Source organism: Diprion similis, chromosome 4 (assembly GCF_021155765.1).
Source record: "Diprion similis isolate iyDipSimi1 chromosome 4, iyDipSimi1.1, whole genome shotgun sequence".
Lineage (NCBI taxonomy): Eukaryota > Metazoa > Arthropoda > Insecta > Hymenoptera > Diprionidae > Diprion > Diprion similis.
In genome coordinates, this window is record NC_060108.1 from 18,045,423 (window position 1) to 18,066,457 (window position 21,035).

Below are 21,035 nucleotides of genomic sequence, written 5' to 3' on the forward strand. Positions count from 1 at the left end.
AACAGTAATGTTGTTAATTTTGATTTTTTTTTTTTTTTTTTTACCTACTCCGGTAAAGAAAGGTAAAAAAAAGCGCCCGAATCTTGTAATTTTTGTTTTAATAAAGAACCACATGGGCGAAAAAAATTTTTGTTCTCAAGTTTCAAAAACTTTGTGAAAAATTAGTAAGCCGAACACGAAAATGTAAGCAGTTCGCTGGCGTCGAGAAGTTTACATTCAAATGGGGTGTTTTTAGCCCCCCCCCCCCCCCCCCCCCCCGCCCCCAGCCGATAATTCTGGGGTTAATAACCTGTGTCGAATGAAATTTAAACCGTGTGCAGTAACAATATGAACGCAACGATATACGACCAGACACATTTAATACTTCGGTAACCTTAGAAATTGTTCCATTCGACGGATACAAAATGAAAAATAATCGACCGACAATCAATCGTGAAGCAGCAGAAATTATATGAAAAACTTACCCACTCGTGCTTTTTCACCTGCGTGATGTCAATTTCCATTTCGATTTGCCGATCACTTTCTTAGACACCGACACGTTAAGCGAATCACTTCACAAGTTGCAATAGAGACAGCAAATCAATTTTTTGAACACGTTTGATACGTATATACAATAATCGAAAAACAAGATGGATTCTGAGGAAACGAACATACGAAATTATCGAACTAGAAATCGCGTCTGTCTTACTCGCGTGTTAATCGAAACAATAGAGAATTTTTATTTCTACCAACGCGGGTAAATTCAATTTTACAATCACTTATTACAAGGCAGCCTGCCAATGTCTAGGAATTATGTTAACTTGTAAACTGCACTGATGCCGACGCGCGTTAGTTTATTTGAAACACTGGTGAAACAAACGCGCATCAACCATCTGTGTAACGGATTCGGAACTAATTTTCTGCGCTATCTACCGTTGTCAACAACTCTGCTAGATTGCAGTTTTTATGAGCACGACTGCTTGAAATTCGACTTTCAAGCACTAGTGCTTATGAAACTACACATTGTGTTCTCGTCTTTAACGCAGGTAGCATAGAAAATAATATTTGTGGCATGTGCGTATATTCTTCTTGACTCGCGTGAGTTTCGATCGCACTCGCCATCAGATCATGCGGCACTTTACAATCGCTCGTCAAGATATCCTTATTTTATGCGTACTTGCCAACTAATTTTACCCACAAGATTGTAATATTACAAAATACCAGATTTAGCAGACGCTGGAAATCTACGTTGAATCAGGAAGAAATTCCGGCCAAACTAACTGAAAGCTTTGACCGCTGGAACTTACACACCGAGTCCTGAAAACGCGACGCGTTCTGACTTTTCCACATCTAGAATCTAGATGTTCGATGGCAGCGTCAGTTGATGCTCCTTTGTTATGCACAAGCGCTATATCGAAGCGCGCGGCGAGTGTTGGAACCAACAAACTTTGTATAGCAGTTGCTAATCCGAAGCCAGACTTGAGGAAAATTAATGCGTGGACTGTACTATATACATACCCATGTATAAGATATGTACGTACATACATACAAATGCTGAGCTGTGGTATATAGTACGCATGAGCGCACATGCGACGGCCGTCTCAATAAAGCTTTATTTAATACATACGTAGAAAATAAACAGCTGTTCAAAACGTCATCATACTCAGTTTTTCTGAATTATTTTCCATTGTTCCCAATACGAAGATCGTTGTATTATATAAAAAATGAAATAAAATACAATTCAAAACTACGCATAGACAGTTGGATAGTTTCTCGGTGTTTCCTTGCATTGGTTCTTACCTTTCTGACTGACAGTAACCGCAATGCCTGTTCATACAACGCGGTTTACGTATTTTTCTTAATAATCGGGAAATGCTGTGCCCAGAAGTGTGGGACTTTAAAGCCCCGCAGCACTACTTCAAGGTCGATCAATCGGATTGTTTAACAAAGAACGTGACGGGCGTGATTAAAAAACACTATTTCAACCACTCGGTAAGCGGTATAACGCGATATCGCGACTATAAATTGTAGGTTAGGTTGACTTTATTACGCTGCGCTGTGTAGCTGTAACGAGAGATTTACGTAATTTTAAATAATTTTTGGATTATTGCCAGGTATCCGTCGTCATTCCCGATACAGTTAATTTACCACCGCATTATTTCGAATCGTTTAACGAAGACAACGATTACTACAGGGTCAACAATCTATCAGCATCCGAGCTGGTTGACAAAGAATTCATCGAGGCCTTTGTCAAAAACGGTAATTCAATATTTCCATCGATTTTTCCTTATAGTTTTTAAACACTTCGTTACACCTTTTCTACTCTCGATTTACCGCCAGTGAAACACTGATAGGATGAAAATTTTCCGTATTTCTCAACTTACAATCGATTTGCAATCGCCATTTTTAGCAAATTTTCAAAACCTCGTATGCATTTGTTTATCAGCAGGTGTTTAAAAAAAATAGAATGTCGCCTATGGTGTTTCGAATTTTTCAAATATTTTTTTTAACGGAAACTACTTTTTCATATTGTCATCAGTTTTAATTATACCGAATTTTTTTAATAGCAACTGTTTTCCAGATCTCTGAGTACATTATTTCGCATGTATGCAAATATTATTTAACGGAACCCCTCTTCTAATTTTGGCTTCTTACCGAATATCATTGAATGAACAATTTCAGGTGAGGTCAGTTTGCTGGCTATAGAGAGCCACATCGACACCCAGAATTCACTCGCTGTAACTCCGTCTGGCCATTTGATACTTTCTTTGGTTAAAGAAGATTTCCAAGCGCTCGGTATTGAGGGAAGACCTTCGTTCTTCGACCGTAATATCAAAAATCGCTTCGGTGAGTTGTTGGAAAACTAGACTAAACAGAATCTCTGAATAATAGAGAATAAGAGACGCACGGAAAACTTAAGGGGTATCAAATTGACAAAATGCCAAAGAAACACCAAATAGCTTCGCTGGAAGAATTGGCCCTCAAGTCCGTTGGCCAATTCGTAACCGATGTCGGACGGCACATTATGCAGCCTATTTGTACTATATCGTTAACTGATCCTGCTCGTAGTATAGCTACTCTAAATTCGTGGCTAGAGTGGATAAAACTGCAGTTGGTATCCTGCGTTCCGTGGTATTTGTACGACAGGATGTCAGTGGAAGTGTTGAAATCGATATTGAATCTCATCACGGAAACTAAAAACAGTTGCAATCATTATTTTCCCATAACAACTTATCTCTCGGAGATGAACGTCGTTGTGAATCTCACCGAGGTTGTGATACACTCAAATTTGAAAACCATCGAGTTTTCCATATGGCCTAAAATAATGAGACATATTTTTTACAAAAATTTACACGCCATGACAGGCTTAGAGATATTAGATTTAGGGTCGGGATCCGCGGGGTGGAAAACTTCCGGTATAGAGAAGATGATCATCCAAGGAGTATCTGCGATGCCCAATTTAATATCATTTACGCTCTGCTTCGATTGCACAAACAGTATTGTAACGGCGGTTGGGCAAAATTGTCCCAAGTTACAAAAACTAGATGTCACAGCCTCAAGGTCTGTCACCGATCGTTGCCTGACGATACTACAGAAGTGCTGGCAGCTGCGCGAAATCCAATTGTTCAGAACCTCAGTTTCTAAAGCTGGTTACGCTGAGTTATTACTAGGACATCCGAACTTGGAAAATATCGGTAGATGCGACGAGTTTGGATACATTTTAGAATATATTAGAAATACCAGTAGTTACAAAAAGCCACTAAACTTGAAGGTATTCGAAAGCCGAGACGTTACCACAGAGCATTTACACCTCTTGGTAGAAATGTGTCCAAATTTAAATAAGGTCTCGATCGTCCTTGACGAGTCTATTAATGATCTATTAATCCTATCGAGGCTGAACAATTTAATAGAGCTGAAACTTTTGTGCGGAGATTTCTTTACGGATAGAATGAAGGAACTGCTTGAAACTAAGGGTGCCAAAATAACGAGTCTTCATTTGGAGCATGTTAACGAAATTGATTTAAATGCGCTCGTTTACATTAGTCAGTTTTGCCCGATGCTGAAACATCTAGTTCTTTACAATTGTGAATTCGTTGAACACGCGGCGATACTATCGGGAAAATTATTTGTTCCGCCATTCAAATATTTAGAGCGCATTAAGTGTGTAGCTGACTGTGCGCATCTGCATCTTGAATTCCTTCTTTCTCATTGCGTAAACATTAAGTTTATACAATTAGGATCGTCGACAGGTATCGGCGATGATACAATGGCCAGAGTTTTGTCTAAGAATCCAATGAACAAGTTGGAGGAGTTGAAAATACTTTACAGCGACGATTTATCAATGAAAACTGTAAGATTGTTGATGCAGAATTGTGATAATTTACGCCGCCTCTCGGAATTAGAAAGTTGGCAAGGCATTTCACTTGCAGAATTGAACGTATTCCAAAACGAGCTGAGAATAAACAACATCAATTTGGATATAAGTCCGACATTGTCGTTAGCTTAATTAATTATACAATGGGCATTCTTCTAAGGCGGTACGATTTTAATAATAATAGCAATGATAGTCATGCGCAAAATATCTGTGTGAAATTCTATTTTTATGACAATTTACACAAGTATAATGAAGAAACATTTTTTCAATTTTATAATCGCGTGCAAAATACTTGCCTACATGTAAAAATATTGATACGCTCAATAACAACTTCCATTACAAACTATAGACATCGTTACCGGACCTTGCAGATTGTTCCTGTTTATTTTTTATACTTTTAATTCCCTTTCTGTGACTTGTCAAATGCGTTAGTAATTTTTGAATTAATTGTTATTATTGAAAAATTAAAGGATAGAAAGACTTATATTTATTCAGATCTCTCAAAAAGTTTGCTGTATTATACCTGCTTCAAGTATTTATTGTATTTGTTTACTGCAATTATTAGACAATATTACTACGGTTGTTCACGCTTAAATGTTGTTGAAGAATTGACCGTTATGAATTAAAATAGTCGAGAAGCGTATTAACAATAATTTTACAACGTGAATAATTTGTAATTTACATAAACCTGTTTTTAGTCAGTCGAGGCACATGATTTGGTCTAAATCGCTGTGAAATGGTTTTTTTTAATACATTTTCGGAAAAGTAACAAAATGACCGTCGGAAATATCTCCGTCTGGTTCGGAAATTTGTGAGAAAAATTCTCTTCTTGTTTAAAAATAAATTGGGCAAGGCATTTCGCACTTTTTCACAGCAAATCTTTATTATTTCAGATTAGCTAGTCATTTGAGTGATCGAAAAAAATCTCGAAAAGAATTCTTTGAATAATTTAGGCGATTGTCTAACAAACGTTAGATGTCTGCGGCTTAGGAAAATTTCAGAGAAATATTTTCATCTGGAAAATATATGCATTGGTGCAAGACTGTCATATAGACAGGTGTTATTAATGTTGAAACTAATTCTAATTATTGATTCCTTACACAATTTGGTTGAAATAAGAGTTGGTGGTTCTTCTTATGGGCTGGTAATTAACGAGCAAAAAAATATTGCGAATGAAAATAATTAAGAGAATTACTAATTAATGTAGTAAACCCTCGACGATGTAGTTTTTGTTCATGAATGTTTGAAGTATTTGAAAGGAAGCGTTAAAAAAATATGTCTCATATCTAAAGTTTGATCAACGGAGCACAAGCTTTTATAAAAATATACACATAATATTAATCAATATTAATATTAATAGCTGACTAGCATTGTAGTATGTGTCCGTAATGATAGAATAATAACACTTTTGTGACTCTACCAAAATTGCTGAAATGAATTTTAATTGTACCATATAATCATATGTACATGTGTTTAATATTCATGTGAACTAAATTAAATGTTGAAAACTGTGAACAATGTAAAGAAAAAGAAAACGGGATTGGAGTTGATTTAAATTACTTAGCAATGGTATAATAATTCAGTTTTCTCTGTGACTGCTACTTACGTACTAGTCATATTGATACTACGAATAGATAACTAAGTATTAATTAAGTGCCTCGTATTTTTTATATCTCGTTTAACTGACGTTTCTACCGGTTGGGAATGTTGGCAACTTTTATATTACTGTATTCTTTGTTGATCGATACAATGTACCGTTTTAATACAATGGACAATATACTATAAATTTTTAATCATTGCTATATGGCTGGTTTTTATTTCATTATTATTTTTTATTTTCAATCAAATTCACATGAACACATTAAATTTTATCATTTGAGACATTTTACGTAGTGGTTTTTGTAAATTCACACAAAACGTTAACAATTCTGTTCCATTCGTCATTAGTGTAATAACTATCATTTGAAATATGTATGTTGTGTTTTGACTGGGTCACTCGCATGTTCAAATCATTTTTTTTCTTCTTATTTTTGATTACCGGTATGCGATCGTAGTCGTGACTATTGATTTGAAAGAAGAAAGTTTTACACCAGGCAAGAAGAACTATGAACACGTCAGGAAGTCATTGACAAATAATCTTCATCAGAGGTTCGACGTTGTATTGGCTTGGGATCCTCCAGGTAAATATTAAGAACAACAGATGAGATTTTTGTCTGTACTGCTTAGCACTCGTCTCAATTACTGAATTCTTTCCAAGTACAATACTATAAAGGAAAGAGCTGAAACTTAGTACATCGAATTAAGATGCGTTATGATTATTCACCTCTACTTCGATTGGCAAACAATTACTCCCAACTTTTTAGACCCAGATTTTTATATAAACGTGATTATTTTCCACATTACAGACAAAAAATTGTGTCCATCATCAATAGCTGCATGGTTTGACAAGCGCGGGTACAAAGTTAAGCTTTGCCGTCAAAAGAAAGTTGACCAATGCGAGTATTCCATAAAAATCCCCATCATCAACAGCGGCACAAATCATGCAAAGCTCTTTGAATGGCTGGGTGTTTTGAGTATTGGCGGTGATTTGTAAGTTGATTTTCAACAGTTTCTGCGACCTCTTCATAGCGTTGCTAAATTATCTCATACTTTTTGTAAAAATATTTTGTTTCTTATTTTACAGAAAGAACAGTGCAGAAAATTATTATTTGAATAGCTATAAGTGTCCAGAGCCGTGGACAGAAGTTGGACAAGTGCGCTGTATCAGATGGACAGGTTTTATAACTCAGAAACAAATCGAAACAGTATTTGATGAGTTAAAAAGCTACGTCAAAACAAGAGAAACCATACCTTGGGTCAGTATAGACGTGCAAGGATTTTCGGACAGCCCTACAAGCTGGGAATTAAAAGAGCACAATTTTTTCATTGATGGGGACAATAGCTACGCTATTTTTTTAAAGCCAAATGGAGAATATGTACTAAGAACAAGTTTAAGCTCTAACAATAAACCAAGAATATTTCAGTAAACGATTTTTTCACTATCATAGCTCTGCCCCTGACCTCAGAATTATCCTGTTATCTTATCAATTGCTTACTGATCAAATAGAAGATACAAAATCTTGATTTTATAAGTAATATTTCCATTTGCTTGCAAGAGGATGACTTAGAAATCTATCCCCATCGTTATTTATCTTGTTTACTAATCTGTCCTGCGACCTTTCTTATCAATCGACCGCAAAGTATTACAACATTTGCGACCGCCTAAGTGGAATCATTAGCTAAAGTAGTTTGGTTCAAAGAGAGAAGATTTTTCATCAAAGATTATTGACATGGAAAGAAAACTGGTCATAGTTGACTGCGATGCAGGAATTGATGACGCTCTTGCGTTAATTCTGCTAGCTGGGGCGCACAAATTGAATAAAATTCAACTACTCGCAGTGACATGTGTTAATGGAAATACAAACGTAGAAAATGTGGTTAATAATGTCTTCCGAACATTACAGACATGTGGTCTTGCGGATGTAAGTTTAGATATTTTCAATTAAATCTTAAAAAGATGTGGGAATTTTACCAAATCTTTAATTTCCATAAAATTATACATTCTAATCTGTTTAAATAACATTAATAATAATCTGACAAGTGTCAAGTGACGATTTCTACCCTAGATTCCAGTTTATAAAGGTGCTTATTCTCCATTACTGAGCACAGAAAGTGCCAGGATAGCCGCTACTGAGCTTTTCCACGGCCCTGATGGATTTGGAAATATGTTTATCGATAAGCCGGACACGAGCAAACTACAGAAAGAACATGCTGTACACGCGTTGTACAGAATGGTTTGCGAAAATCCTGGTACTAAACACAGAATCTAACCGAAAATACTCAAATTTAGGATTAATCTCCACCACTTTTATCAATTATAAAAGCCTGTCAAATTTATACTATTTCCAGGAGAAGTAAGCATAACTTGTATCGGTCCTTTGACCAATATAGCATTAGCTATTAAGTTATACCCTGATTTCATCAGCAAAGTTAAAGAATTCTATGTAATGGGCGGCAACTACACCGGTAAATAATAATTTTGTTACGTATGCCAACAAGATTTTTTTAAATTTGTTTTGAAAATAATTATTATTAATTCTATACCTTTGTATGAATAAAATCAATTCTTTCAGCTCAAGGTAATATCACAGCACAAGCGGAGTTTAATTTTTACAGCGATCCCGAGAGCGTTCACATTTTCTTGGCAAATAACATAAAACCACATGTACTTTTACCATGGGAGACATGCATGAAATACGCTGTGGATCCTGTGAGTACTTGTGATTTCATAGTTTGATGATAAATTTTTATATGTAAATCAATGGACAAATAACGGTGGGCAGCTACAAATTAAAGTATTTTTTATAAGTTATTCCAACATGCTTTAATTGTTTGTCTCATTGACAATTACAGAAATGGAAAAATCATGTATTTGGGAAAATTGATACTCCAGAAGTGCGATTGATGGACACTCTTCATGAATTTTACTTAAATAATAATAAAGGATACGCGATTCACAAGCCTTGTGATGCAATTTTAGCTGCTATAGTTCTCAGACCTGACATGGCTACAAAACTAATTGAACATCACGCAGATATAGAATTGACTGGATGTCGAACTAGAGGCCAGGTTGTCATAGATCACTTGGAATCGAATAAACCCAACACAAGCACCGTTATAGAATACGATTCAGAAATCTTTAAAGAACTGCTGATACTCGCCTTGGATCCTGAGAACTATGAAGGAGATGTTTTGTAAAAATCAACAGCATTTGATGCATTAACGAAATCTTTTATGCAGGTTGATCAAAAACTTTCAGAATGTATGTATGTACATGCGAATGAGTTCAAACTTCCAATATCGAACGTGTCTTATCAGCAGCCATACAACATCGCTACGGCAAAATCTTTTTCAAATAAACTCTGATAATAGTTCGATTTCTTTATTATTTATATTTATTAATTAATATACACAAATTTTATCCACCTTTTATTCCAGCTACAACAATGCCTCTTTTTTCCATATCCATAAGTTTATGCCTATTCTCTGCAAGTACAACTAGGCATAGTGCAAACTTGATGACGTTGCATCACGTAACAAATTTTCTTCAAATTTATCATGCTTGATCATTGTTTCCATGATTATTATTGTCAAAAATCTTTTTACATTTCGTTCATAAGAATAATGCAGTCAATCTATGAATAATCATTAAAAGATTATTTTACACCAGTGTACACATATATATTGTATATATCTATGTGCAATAAGTGCCTTTTGTTAAAGAAGAAACTAAAGTATGTTTTAGCCTAAGAAAAATCCGCTAAGCTTAACATAGTAACAATGCAGTTATTGGTATACAATTATACATACAATTTCGTGAGCCATATCGTTACTTGATCACATTCTAAACCCAAGTAGTAAATAATTTTCCCCTAGTCTATCACCCACTAAATTAAATATTCTTGCATCTAAGTGAAAATTTAAGGAAAACAAAAATCAGCCACAGTCACCTTTGGCAGGATTGTTATTCTTTCTTTCTCGTTCGATTCTCTTTAAGTTTGTGCCACAAGTACATTGGCTGTAGTACAAGTAGCCATAGCTATTTCCCTCAAATACAACAAAGTATCCCAAGACTACAAGACCAATAAACTCCAATTAAAGCCTGTCAGATTTGAAACCGCGTTGCACTTGAGGTAAACTGCTGAAAACATGTTTAAATTTGTCTAGAAATAAAGGCGACAATACAATTAACAACAATATTATCATTGTTTTTATATCGTGACATTCGGCTGATAGTAATACTTGATCCGTTCGAGGTCGACAAGGATACAGCCTGTGTTTTAGAATCGATGAATTACGGATTTGGCTTTTCGGAACTTTGCAGTTGCTCCTTCTGCGATTCCTGGAATTGTTCTCTGGCCTCGCGGTTCGACTTTAACAGCTCCACTAGCTCTGCATGAATGTCGTCATTTTTTCTCTCGAGGGAATCCAGCGCTGAATTCAATTGGTCCAGCTGGGCATTGATCGCCTCAAATTCTGTAATCAGTTCTTTCAATTACCACAGTTTCCTGAATCAAGCAAATCCCTAATTCCACGACTTAAGGGTTATGAGGCATTTCGATGTCAGATTTTTGTATCCTGACGGCGCGATAACGCTTCGCGAATTTAACTCTCCCCGCAATTTACCCTCTTCGTTGATGTTGTCGTCTCCGCTTCCCATGTCAGCCTCGTTCTCCTCATTCTCCTTGTTCTCTTGCGGCTCCACAGCGTCTTCCCCCATGATTATATCTGCCATCACAGGGTTCGCCAAATCAGCTGACGATGTGCCGCGCCCCCCTTTTACCATGTGACATGTCACGTGGTGCACGCGCGACGCGCTTAATTCGAAATAAACTGAAGCGTGAATCCAAAGCGGGCAGACGTTTGCTTCTCATATTATTCAACGTTGCTATCGGAAAAAACTAGAAGCGAACGTATGCTCACTCTGGGTGAAGGATTAAAATTTTTGGTAGATAAAGCAGGATTTTTCAGAATTTTTTCACATTTTTCGATCGGAGTTGTCCAAAGATTTTAAAGTTTCCAAAATTCATAACAAACTTTTGATTGGTCTGAAAAATGTAATAAAATTAAGAGTGGTCTTTTGAAAACATAAAAAAACATGAAAAATCACGGCTCCCATCGGAAGGGGTCAGAATCAGGGTCAGACGTGGGTCAGCTTTGGAGTGGAGTACCCCATATGTGTACCCCATTTCATCTTTTTCATCGATTTTAGATCTCCTCTAGTTGATAGAACAAAAATGATGTTATAAGCGATAACGTAGTTTGTTGGTACGCAGGCGCGCCGGCAGACACCAACACGTAAGCGCCAGCAAAAAAATGCTCAATAAATAATAAATTGCAGTGAAATATATATGAGGCAGTCCACCCAAAACCTACCAACCTCTGACCCTGACCCCTTCCGATTAAAGTTATGATTTTTTATGTTGTTCCAACTTCTGGATTTTTTTTTATAAATGGAGCATAAATGGAGCAGGATTTTGATCGTGGCTATTAGGCCAGTCAATCGGAACAAGGCAAAGAAAAATACATGACTCTGTGACAAAAAATTCATTTAATTCTATGGTAAAGATTTGTTATTGGTATTAGATCGCACAGAGTTTGGACAATAAACAGTAGATCTCGGGTCTGAACAAGTTGGTCATCCCTCTGTAGAGAACGATGAAATCATCCCAATCGATGTGTGCTGATGACAAGTTGGTGCTTTTTCCCTTTGGTTATTTTTATGTCACGATCAATTATCACAAGCTCGTTACATCATTACTCAATTTCGTTTACAACTTGGTGACTTCAAAGCGCACTGCAAAGGATTAGATTACTGATCGTATACAGACGAATGATGAATAGATGGTGCGGAGTGCCGATTGACCAAACAGATTTATAATTGTAATCTCAGTGGCTGTTGCACTACTAGCAGTGATGCAGCTACCCAGTGTACTGAATCAGAATAACAAGGTAGGTCACCAAAGTCGCCAACATCTGCAATTAAGCAATATTAATGAAAAATAACAGCAGAGAATTGAAATAATTATTGTAAAATATTACACTCACCGATTGTAAAAGCGTAAAGTCCAACCGAAAGAAACCGCAAGCTGTGAAATTCAATTCTTCGTGTAGTATCCGGAGAGAGAATTCTTCGAGCTGAAAAGAAAACCTCGGATTAAATTTTTTACAACATAAATGCCTGTGAATAATGAAAATAAAAAAATGGCATTCACACACTTGTAATTACGGAAAGAAATTATACGCGTTACCTCTGCTTTAATTTCTGGTATCGCTGTTGTAACCATTAGCTTGTGAACTTTCAGACCGGTTTGCTTTGCCTGCAATATCGCATCAATTTTGTCAAAACGAGATTTAATTTGCAATCGCTGTTGATAGTAATATTGAAAGAAAACCAATTACCTCGTCTGAAGTTCTTGTAACTTTGTGCACAAGAAGAGTGACAGGATATAAAATGACAAGTGTAAAATGAAACTCCTTACAAGTATGAGCCAGTAAAAACACTCTATTTGAGCCAAGAAGGGGAATAATTGTCCAATAAACACAGTAAACGAGTGTGACAAAGCAATGACAGATGCACAATAAGATTGGAAATGAAAAGAAGTTCGCAACGTCGTTACTAATTTCATAAAGCATCGTATGAATGCTGCGAAGGGATCGAAGAGCCACCAACTGACTGTGATTCGACAAATCCGATATCTCCGATTCGCACCTAAGAGAAGATATGGCAGATGAAGGGTAGTGAAACTCCTTGCAACTTAATAGCATATTGTTTACTCGATAAAACTCCGTCTCTAGAAGCCCGACAACCAAGAAATATTCGGTAACAAAGCATGAAATTAATATAGATGGTGGGATTGTTATTGCGAAATACGCTAGTTCCGGGTCACGATATGTTACATTTAAAGCAATGCACAGAAAAACGTTGATCGCCGCGAGTACAACCAATAGCCACAATCTACCTCTGATATTCGGCCCTTTCTTGAGAGAAAGTCTAAAGTCAGCATCGATAAGTCTATTCATAATAGTTACAGCAGTGCTCTGCTTAAAACTCCAGGAAACAATGATAACCCAAACTGTAGAAAACGCGACGATGCTCCACGCAATGTCACTGTTTAAAGTCAGCGTAGATTTTTGTTCATAATCCGTCGACGCAAACTTTGGAAGTAACAACGCATATAAAATCGGAATCAAAATCGCCATTAGGAGATTGTAAGCCAGTCCGATTTTAGAGAAACTGACCGCCCAGATGCATACGGGCTTGCCAACGTTTGCAAACAAGTTTTTGGCTTCAACAGAAAATGGAGCGAGGCCGAAAATCTTGAAACTATAAACGATGATTTTTGTAAACTGAAGAAATTTTTTTGGATGCTTCGCAGTCGTTTTCACTGTTGCCATTATCACCGCTGTAAGTGTTGCGTAAATAAGGAAAAGATCAGTAATCGCAGTGATACATTAATTTCACACGAATTTTTAATTAATTCACGTTCGGCAATAATCAATCCTTACGGAACTTTTGTTATGCCGTTTGAGGTACCTTATTGTACTGAACGTTTTGATTATAACGTTGAGTTGTGCATGTTTAAAGATTTAAAAATATTTTCCACTTATACCGCTGTCTAGTATAGAACGAATAATTGACGATCCGACGAATGTTAAGGCAACACAGATAACATAAAGCCCCCACCTGCGAGGTGCGTGTCCTAGGCTCCGATTTTATTTTGTGATCCGAATCATTCACACACTAACTTTTGCTTCAATTTCCTGTACACGTTACATTCTTATCTTCGTGTATATAATATGTATATGAGGGGGCATTCCACAAAAATTTTAAGGTCTTATCCTAAATGGAGTTTTCAATTTCAATGGCGAAAGCAATGACATGATTAACGTAATAAATGAGGGTGAAAAAATATTGAGCAATCCAGATTGAAATTGGAAAAGTAAAAAATGCCGAAACGTCGTTGGAAATCCCAAAAAGCATCGCAAACCTTCTTCGGAGTAGGAAAAAACTCAGTCTAAATTGGATTACACAAGTTTCCGGGTGAGATTTTAGTTTGAACGGATAATGGGGCAAGTCCGCAAGCTTGAAGGCCGTAATAACGGTTTGAATCAGGCATATGATCAATGGTTAAGGGAATCACCCAGAGAAGTTTATCAAGAACTTACCGTGCGCACAATAATTTCATAGCTCACGATGAAAAGAAAAAAAAAAAAAAATTGATCTTACGAGCGATATCGCTAAATTTTGTTGTTCTGCACTTGATAGCTCAGTAGCGCGGAGGGGCGAGGGGTAATTTTGTGAAGAGAAAGAACGGACACTCAACACGATAGAAAATTTGAAAAAAATAAAATAAAACAGAGTAATATATTCTGTACCTAATCAAAGCGATACAACAAGAAAAAGAAACAAAATACTTAACTCGCTCTTTGCGATTTCAAAAACAGAATGAAAAAAACAGGAACAAAATCGCGTTTGCATTACAGACTTGAAACATTTGTTTCTCGTGAAGAACAATAAACAAGTTAACCGCCAAATCTTCTGGCAAGCTTCTGAAGACTCAAGTGATTCCAGTCTATCGCATTACTACTGATGTGTGACTTAACAATGAATGTATACGATCAAAACGATGCAATTTATTTTTTTACATAAAAAATTTAACAACAACTATGGAATTATCTCATAAGTATATGAAAGAAAATACCGTGCGAGCATTTCGCATAATACAATAAAACTGAATAATCCTTACAAAATAATAACAGTGTTACGATCTATATGTAAGAAAAGTTGTACAATATCGTGAAGGTATATTTAGACAATGCAGCCTGAAAATTATTTTGAATAACCGTCAACTGACCATTTGTTCTTACGTCGAGTGAACTGGAAGTTCAGTGTTATTATTATCATCATCAATAGCCGAAAATCGATTGTCTATTCTTAATTTATGTTCTGAAATGAAGTTCATTGTTTATTTGCCATGTAGCTTTATCCCTAGATTCGAACAAGTTATTCACTTGCTCTATACGCTTGAACATTAAACTATCTAATCCACGATTAGTGTGATTCTTTCTTTCATTTCATCACAGAGCGAGAATCAAGTTCGTGTAATCGTTAATTTACAATTAACGGGACTTATCCACTCAATGAACTCCCACTACGTCGCACGAGTTTTTGCAAATAAATCGCACGCGTGAGGAAGGTGAGAAAAGAAGGACAAGAGAGTGACAAGGTCACTTTTTCTTGGCTCTCAGTGACCCGTGAGCTTCTTAATTCCAAGAAGCTGCTTGGAGCCATTTAGCCGACCGAGAGTCCCTGAGAGCTTACGAGGGATAAGCCTACGAGGTGGTTATACGATCTCAGCATCTTCCTGCGCAAGAGATGGCGGAGGGTCGTACACGCGCACCCAAGAAGCGAGTCAGACGTGAGGTATTGCCGTTGGTCAGGCGCCTTTATGAGCGAAGCGCTGTTGTGCCCTACTCGCGTCTGAGGGCGGCTGATTGCGCGCGTCTGTACTGCGCATGCGCGGCGGCGAGTGCGTGCGCCGATAGAGGGTGCTGGAAGCGGCGCGGAAGCGAGCGTAGCCAGTGACGACTCGCAGTCTGAACCGAACGGTACGCCGGACAAGTTCGTCTCCGCCAGGCGCAATTCGTGGTCGGTTGCACGTCACAATCATTATTCAATGGTTTTTTATTAATAGATCTGATCACCCCGTATCCAGGTGAATCGTAATTAGTTGGTGTGGAGGGCTGATAGTCAAACGGATTTGAAATCGAAATCCGAATGGCTGTTTAACTGCTAGCAGAGTGATGCAGCTACCCAGAGAATTGGATGAAGATAACGAGGTAAGTTACCAAACTCGCGAACATCTGCAATTAAGAAAGATCGATGAAAATGATAAGAGTAGAGAATTGGAATAATAATGAGGGGGTCGGTGGAATAAAGGTGTAAGTCCACGTTTACTCGATTTGAGGTATTGACGTTCCAAATTATTAACCCTTTGAAAAGTCTCCGCAAGCTTGGGAGTACGTTTATCCATTGGGATGTCTAGAAAAAAGTGTACAATTTTACAACCGTAATTCTGTTCATAACCGGATTACATTATACTCACGATACCTTTTACTTATGCCCTTCGGTACAAGTATTCTTCGTCATTTCGGTGTCAAAATTCATTAAGAATATGATACCGAGAATTATAAGTTCGAACGGGCATGAAGAACGACGCTTCGAGTGCACTTGTACAGTTTTTACACCAAGCGATTCGAAGTTTTCAGTTATCATCTGCAATGATACGCACGTAGAGGCCGCAGTCGAACTCCAACTGACGTAAACCATTGTTTGTCTGAAAGCGGGCAGTTCCGAATTTTTCAAATTTGTAACTTTTACCTTTTTTGCACTAACTCCCTCAATTTTTTTTAAATATTGCACTGACCGAATGTAAAAGCGTAAAGTCCAATTGAGAGAAACCACACGCCTTGAAATTCAATTCTTCGTGTAGTATCCGGAGAGAGAATTCTTCGAGCTGAAAAGAAAACCTCGGATTACATTTTTTATAACATAAATGCCTGTGAATAATGAAAATAGAAAAACATCATTCACACACACGTAATTGCAAAAAGAAATATTACGCGTTACCTCTGCTTTGATTTCTGGTATCGCTGTTGTAGCCATTAGCTTGTGAACTTCCAGACCGGTTTGCTTTGCCTGCAATATCGCATCAATTTTGTCACAACGAGATTTAATTTGCAGCAGTTATAGATAGTAATATTGACAGAAAGCCAATTACCTCGTCTATAGTTGCTGTAACTTTGTGCAGAAGAAGAATGACGGGATGAGTAAAGAAGAGTGTAAAGAAAAAACCACGAAAAGTGTAAACTAACGAAAACGCGTTGTTTGAGCCAAGGAGGGGGATAATTGTCCAATAAACGCAGTAAACGAGTGTGAGAAAGGGATGACTGATGCACATTAAGATTGGAAATGAAAAGAAGTTCGCGACATCGTTAGTAATTTCAAAAAACAACGTACGAATGCTGCGAAGGGATCGAAGAGCTGACAACTGACTGTAATTTGGCAAATCCGACATCTCCGATTCGCTCCTGAGAAATGGTGTGGGGGGTGAAAGGTGGCGAATATCCGTGCAATTTAATAGCATATGGTTAACTCGTTTAAATTCCGTCTCCAAAAGTGCGACAACCAAGAAATATTCGGTAATAAAGCATGAAATTAGTATAGATGGTGGAGTTGTTAATACGAAATATACTAGGTTGTCGTTATGTTGTATCACAATTAAAGAAAAGCACAGAAAAGTCTTATCCCAAATGAAGTGTTCTTTACAGCCCGGGGTATGTTTCAATTTTTCAAATCATCACAAATATTCATGAACCAAGACTATTTGACGTTGCAATATATTCGTTGCGTTGTAATTCCCTAATGCGCTTTTCTTCTCCTTGTACTAAAATTTCATTTCTGCAATTATATTTAAAAATTTGAATTACCCTTCACAACTACGTATCTTTAGCAGAAATGAAAACTTTATTATCGACGAGGGCTACAATATTCGTTATCCATTATTTTTTACTGCACTTTTCTGAATTTCTTCAGACTTTAGAAATAATAGTACTTCGACAATAGCAAATTGAATGACATTTAATTAGAGGTGGTTAGAAAAAAATAAAAAAATTCTTGATTGAGCTCTGTTCTTCCACCAATGCTGCAAAACTTGCAGCTTCCAGTAAATTATTTAACCCCCAAGTGTTCATTTCAATACTTTTATTAGATTCAATTTCAAACTTTAAACATTTCGAATCAACTACCTCATTTGTTGTGTCACATATATATTCTTACTTTATTCTGTAATGTTATTAACAGCCAATCACTCCCTCTTAAATTTAAGACACTGGAATCGCGGTATCGTACACACTGTGTGCTTCACATTGCATTGGTACTAGCCGTTCATGAACTACTTGATACTGACTTGATAGACTTCGATACTGATACTTGATAATTGATACTTTAAGTCAATGATAATCTTTTATTTTTCTTTCATGCTTGACGTTACATTTTGTCAGGATCAATCAGTACTTGAGCGCATTATGTTATACTTAGTAATAAGGCAGCTATTGAAATTCAATAAAAATCACAAGATAGGTTGCCATAGTTGCCATCATCTGCAATGAAAGAAGTAACACCGAAAGTTACGGATGATGTCTGCTCTCAAACGTTAATATGCATACCAACCGCATGCAAAAGTGTGAAATCCAATTTGAAAAATCCACAAGCAGTAAAGTAGAATTCTTCATGCAGCAAGTGAAGAGAGAACTGTTCGAGCTGTAACCCAAACACACGATTAATTAAATCTTGCATCTGCTTGAAGGAAAGTAGTGTAAAATATGATTCGTTTATTCCAAAACCGAATATAATTCGTAAACCAAAACGAATTTAATGGAATTGAGTACGTCCAAAAACAGAATTAACTTTTAATTGAAGCGAATTAAAAAGACTTATGTACCATTTCTTTTGGATTCGTTTGAATTTATTTTCATTCGCGTCAATTGCGTTTTTACCGCACTGAATTCGATTCGGTTTACTGGAACGTTACCTCCGACTTGATTTCCGGTTTCGTTGTTTTCGATAATAATTTGTGCACTATCCGACCGGTAAGTTTCGCCTAGAATGTCACACAATTCGTTTCAGAAGAATTTGTCGACTGATTCAGAAGAAAATGAAGTGGAACTTTCTTACCTCATACGTGGCGTGTTCAATGTTGTAAACAAGTAAGACGATGGGGTACGCGACGACGAGAATTACAAGTAACGTTGCAGTCATTAAGCTCAGCGAAAATACGCCATTCGGTACAACGAGTGGAGTGATGAGATAATAAACGTTGATCAGAATTGCGAAAAAAGAAGCGCCGATACTTATTAAAATTGGGAAGGAAAAAAAGTTGGAAATGTCACTGGAAATCTCAAAAAGCGTGGTACGAATGTTATGTACTGATTGAAGCACAGTCAGCTGGTTGTTATTCGGCAAAGACAATACTTCTGAATTATTGCAGCTGAGAAACAGTGCGCGGGGATACAAGTTATTGCGGAAATCGATGCAATCCGATAGAATCTCGTTCACGCTTTCAAGCTCCTTGACTATCAGTCTGACGACCACGCAATATTCTACAATAAACATGGAAATAATCAAATATGGTATGGTGAAATAAATAAGAACGAGGGTCGGAACTGTGGATAGAAGAGCTTGCTGGACCCACTCGCAAATCCACAAACAAGCGTTGATCGTCACGTATATTGAAACCATTATAAACGTCCTTTCATTCGATCGTTCCTTCTTCAGAGTCACGCGAAAGTCGAGCTCTAAAATTTTGTTAACAATGTCTGCAGCTTTACTCTGCTTAAAAGCCCAGGAAATAATGATAATCCAAGCTGTACAGGCTGCTAAAATTCCCAGAACTGCATCGTTTATTGTAGTCAATGTTGATTTGTTTTCATAATTCATAGAAACCGAGTTCCGAAATGAAACTGTGGTCAGAATTAAAAGCAGTAGCGAGAGTAGAATATTATAGACCAATCCTAAATTAGATGAATGCAAGGCCCAAAGGTAAATGGAGTTTTCAAAGTTTTCAACAGAGAAGGGTGCAAGCCCGATAATTTTGAAACCGTAAAGCATTACTTTGATGATTCCAAAGAACTTGACCGAATACTTTGCGGCCATTTTGACAATCGCTGTATTTTACTACGGCCAGTGCGTAATGATAGCGTGTTAATATTACAAGAGTATAAATATGGCAGTAATGAATTATCGCGGAAAGCGTACAAAGCGTCAATACCCATCGGAGTTTTTTTGCGCACTGAACGCCTTGAGTACTTGCCTCAATATTATGCTTGGAGAGCTTCGAATATTCACTCACTTAATTATTACACTTATTACATACCTCGCACCATCAATGATTAATCAACTAATGGCTTCTATGTGAATGGAACTACGGTAGCTTCTCACGAATGACACTGAAGCCTCAATTAGCATACAGTAGATACGCATCTATAAGTTCAGCGATAAGCTAAGTTAATATTTTCAGACATTTCGATTATCTCCAGAAACACGGATTGACAGCCTTTGTTATTACAAGGAAGTCTCATCAATTTCTCCCGTTTCAGGTAATTGTTTTGAACTCAACAATATTCAATCACATTGTTCTGGAAGAGTGCCGAGAAAAATGAATCACTTAGCAAATGGAGTTGCGATAAAAAATTGCGATAGGCGCGTACAACGTACTCTGAATAATCGATGAAATGTAGAGTTCTCGCTGATTGTTACGTGTATCCACCTTTCATAAGTGTTGATGTAGTTTTAGTAATGAGACTTCATTCAACAGGGACATCGGAGTCAAGGCAAGTTGGCAGATGATTCAAGCACTACACTTGCGAAGATACTTGTAAAGATAATAAGAATTGGGATCGATTGATTGATTGATTGTTTATCAGGGTTGATTGAATCATCTGCATGTGCTTGTCGATATCGAAATAATTAGGATTGATCAGTGGTTGATCTTCCTGCGGGTAGAAACACAGCTATCGGAATTGGATCAGAATGAAAAGGTAGTTTGCCGTAGTTGCCATCATCTATAATGAAAATATTATTCGTATGACATGATGTTTTACAGACTTTGTTTTTGTGTATTATTAAAACTTGAAAATATTTAAACACAACCATGGAGACCTTAAATAATAGTGTTTTTTATATTCACCGTATTTAAGAGTGTGAAGTCTAGAGTGAAAAACCCATAAGCCGTAAAAGTGAATTCCTCATGCAGTAGCTGAAGGAAGAGGTGTTCTAGCTCACGGTGGATTATTCTTACACCGTGTTCTAGCTAAAAGTAGAAAAAATGGTGTGTGGGGAATTATTTTGTTGAATATTATGTCAATTGTACAAAAGCCTGTGAATGAAAGACATTCAGTTTTTACTTGACTATAAAACAATAGATTGTAAGTACTATAAAAAATTTCAACACGAAAAGAGTACTCAGCGAATGAATGTTAACATCTACATGCATGTACGACCATACTTTGGATAATTGAA

General features: G+C 36.9%; 6 protein-coding genes across 6 annotated transcripts; 3 read left to right on the plus strand and 3 right to left on the minus strand.

Annotated features, from left to right (window-relative positions):
• Positions 1-1,638: 1,638 nt before the first annotated feature.
• Positions 1,639-7,426, plus strand: LOC124405383 (ribonuclease P protein subunit p40-like). Its single transcript, XM_046880234.1, has 6 exons — positions 1,639-1,971; positions 2,094-2,238; positions 2,662-2,826; positions 6,409-6,534; positions 6,760-6,943; positions 7,038-7,426. Exons 1-6 carry the CDS (start codon positions 1,852-1,854, stop codon positions 7,378-7,380), a joined length of 1,083 nt encoding a protein of 360 aa, XP_046736190.1. The 5' UTR covers positions 1,639-1,851; the 3' UTR covers positions 7,381-7,426.
• LOC124405380 lies at positions 2,772-6,156 on the plus strand. The gene has a single exon (XM_046880231.1). The coding sequence runs from the start codon at positions 2,918-2,920 to the stop codon at positions 4,484-4,486; it is 1,569 nt and encodes a 522-aa protein (XP_046736187.1). The 5' UTR covers positions 2,772-2,917; the 3' UTR covers positions 4,487-6,156.
• A 151-nt stretch (positions 7,427-7,577) lies between the features above and the next one.
• LOC124405386 (pyrimidine-specific ribonucleoside hydrolase RihA-like) lies at positions 7,578-9,199 on the plus strand. The gene is made up of 5 exons (XM_046880237.1): positions 7,578-7,875; positions 8,020-8,203; positions 8,303-8,419; positions 8,527-8,663; positions 8,807-9,199. The coding sequence occupies exons 1-5, from the start codon at positions 7,684-7,686 to the stop codon at positions 9,149-9,151; spliced, it is 975 nt and encodes a 324-aa protein (XP_046736193.1). The 5' UTR covers positions 7,578-7,683; the 3' UTR covers positions 9,152-9,199.
• Positions 9,200-9,319: 120 nt separating this feature from the next.
• On the minus strand, positions 9,320-10,740 carry LOC124405387 (bublin coiled-coil protein). The gene is made up of 2 exons (XM_046880239.1): positions 10,580-10,740; positions 9,320-10,429 (listed from the first exon to the last, which is right to left on the minus strand). Exons 1-2 carry the CDS (start codon positions 10,737-10,739, stop codon positions 10,248-10,250), a joined length of 342 nt encoding a protein of 113 aa, XP_046736195.1. The 5' UTR covers position 10,740; the 3' UTR covers positions 9,320-10,247.
• Positions 10,741-11,019: 279 nt separating this feature from the next.
• On the minus strand, positions 11,020-12,976 carry LOC124405917 (putative gustatory receptor 28a). The gene is made up of 5 exons (XM_046881188.1): positions 12,356-12,976; positions 12,173-12,273; positions 12,002-12,104; positions 11,880-11,929; positions 11,020-11,170 (listed from the first exon to the last, which is right to left on the minus strand). Exons 1-5 carry the CDS (start codon positions 12,974-12,976, stop codon positions 11,020-11,022), a joined length of 1,026 nt encoding a protein of 341 aa, XP_046737144.1.
• A 3,245-nt stretch (positions 12,977-16,221) lies between these two features.
• On the minus strand, positions 16,222-19,670 carry LOC124405918. Its single transcript, XM_046881189.1, has 7 exons — positions 18,945-19,670; positions 18,550-18,618; positions 18,189-18,278; positions 18,092-18,118; positions 16,587-16,655; positions 16,384-16,473; positions 16,222-16,293 (listed from the first exon to the last, which is right to left on the minus strand). Exons 1-7 carry the CDS (start codon positions 19,668-19,670, stop codon positions 16,222-16,224), a joined length of 1,143 nt encoding a protein of 380 aa, XP_046737145.1.
• Positions 19,671-21,035: the final 1,365 nt, after the last annotated feature.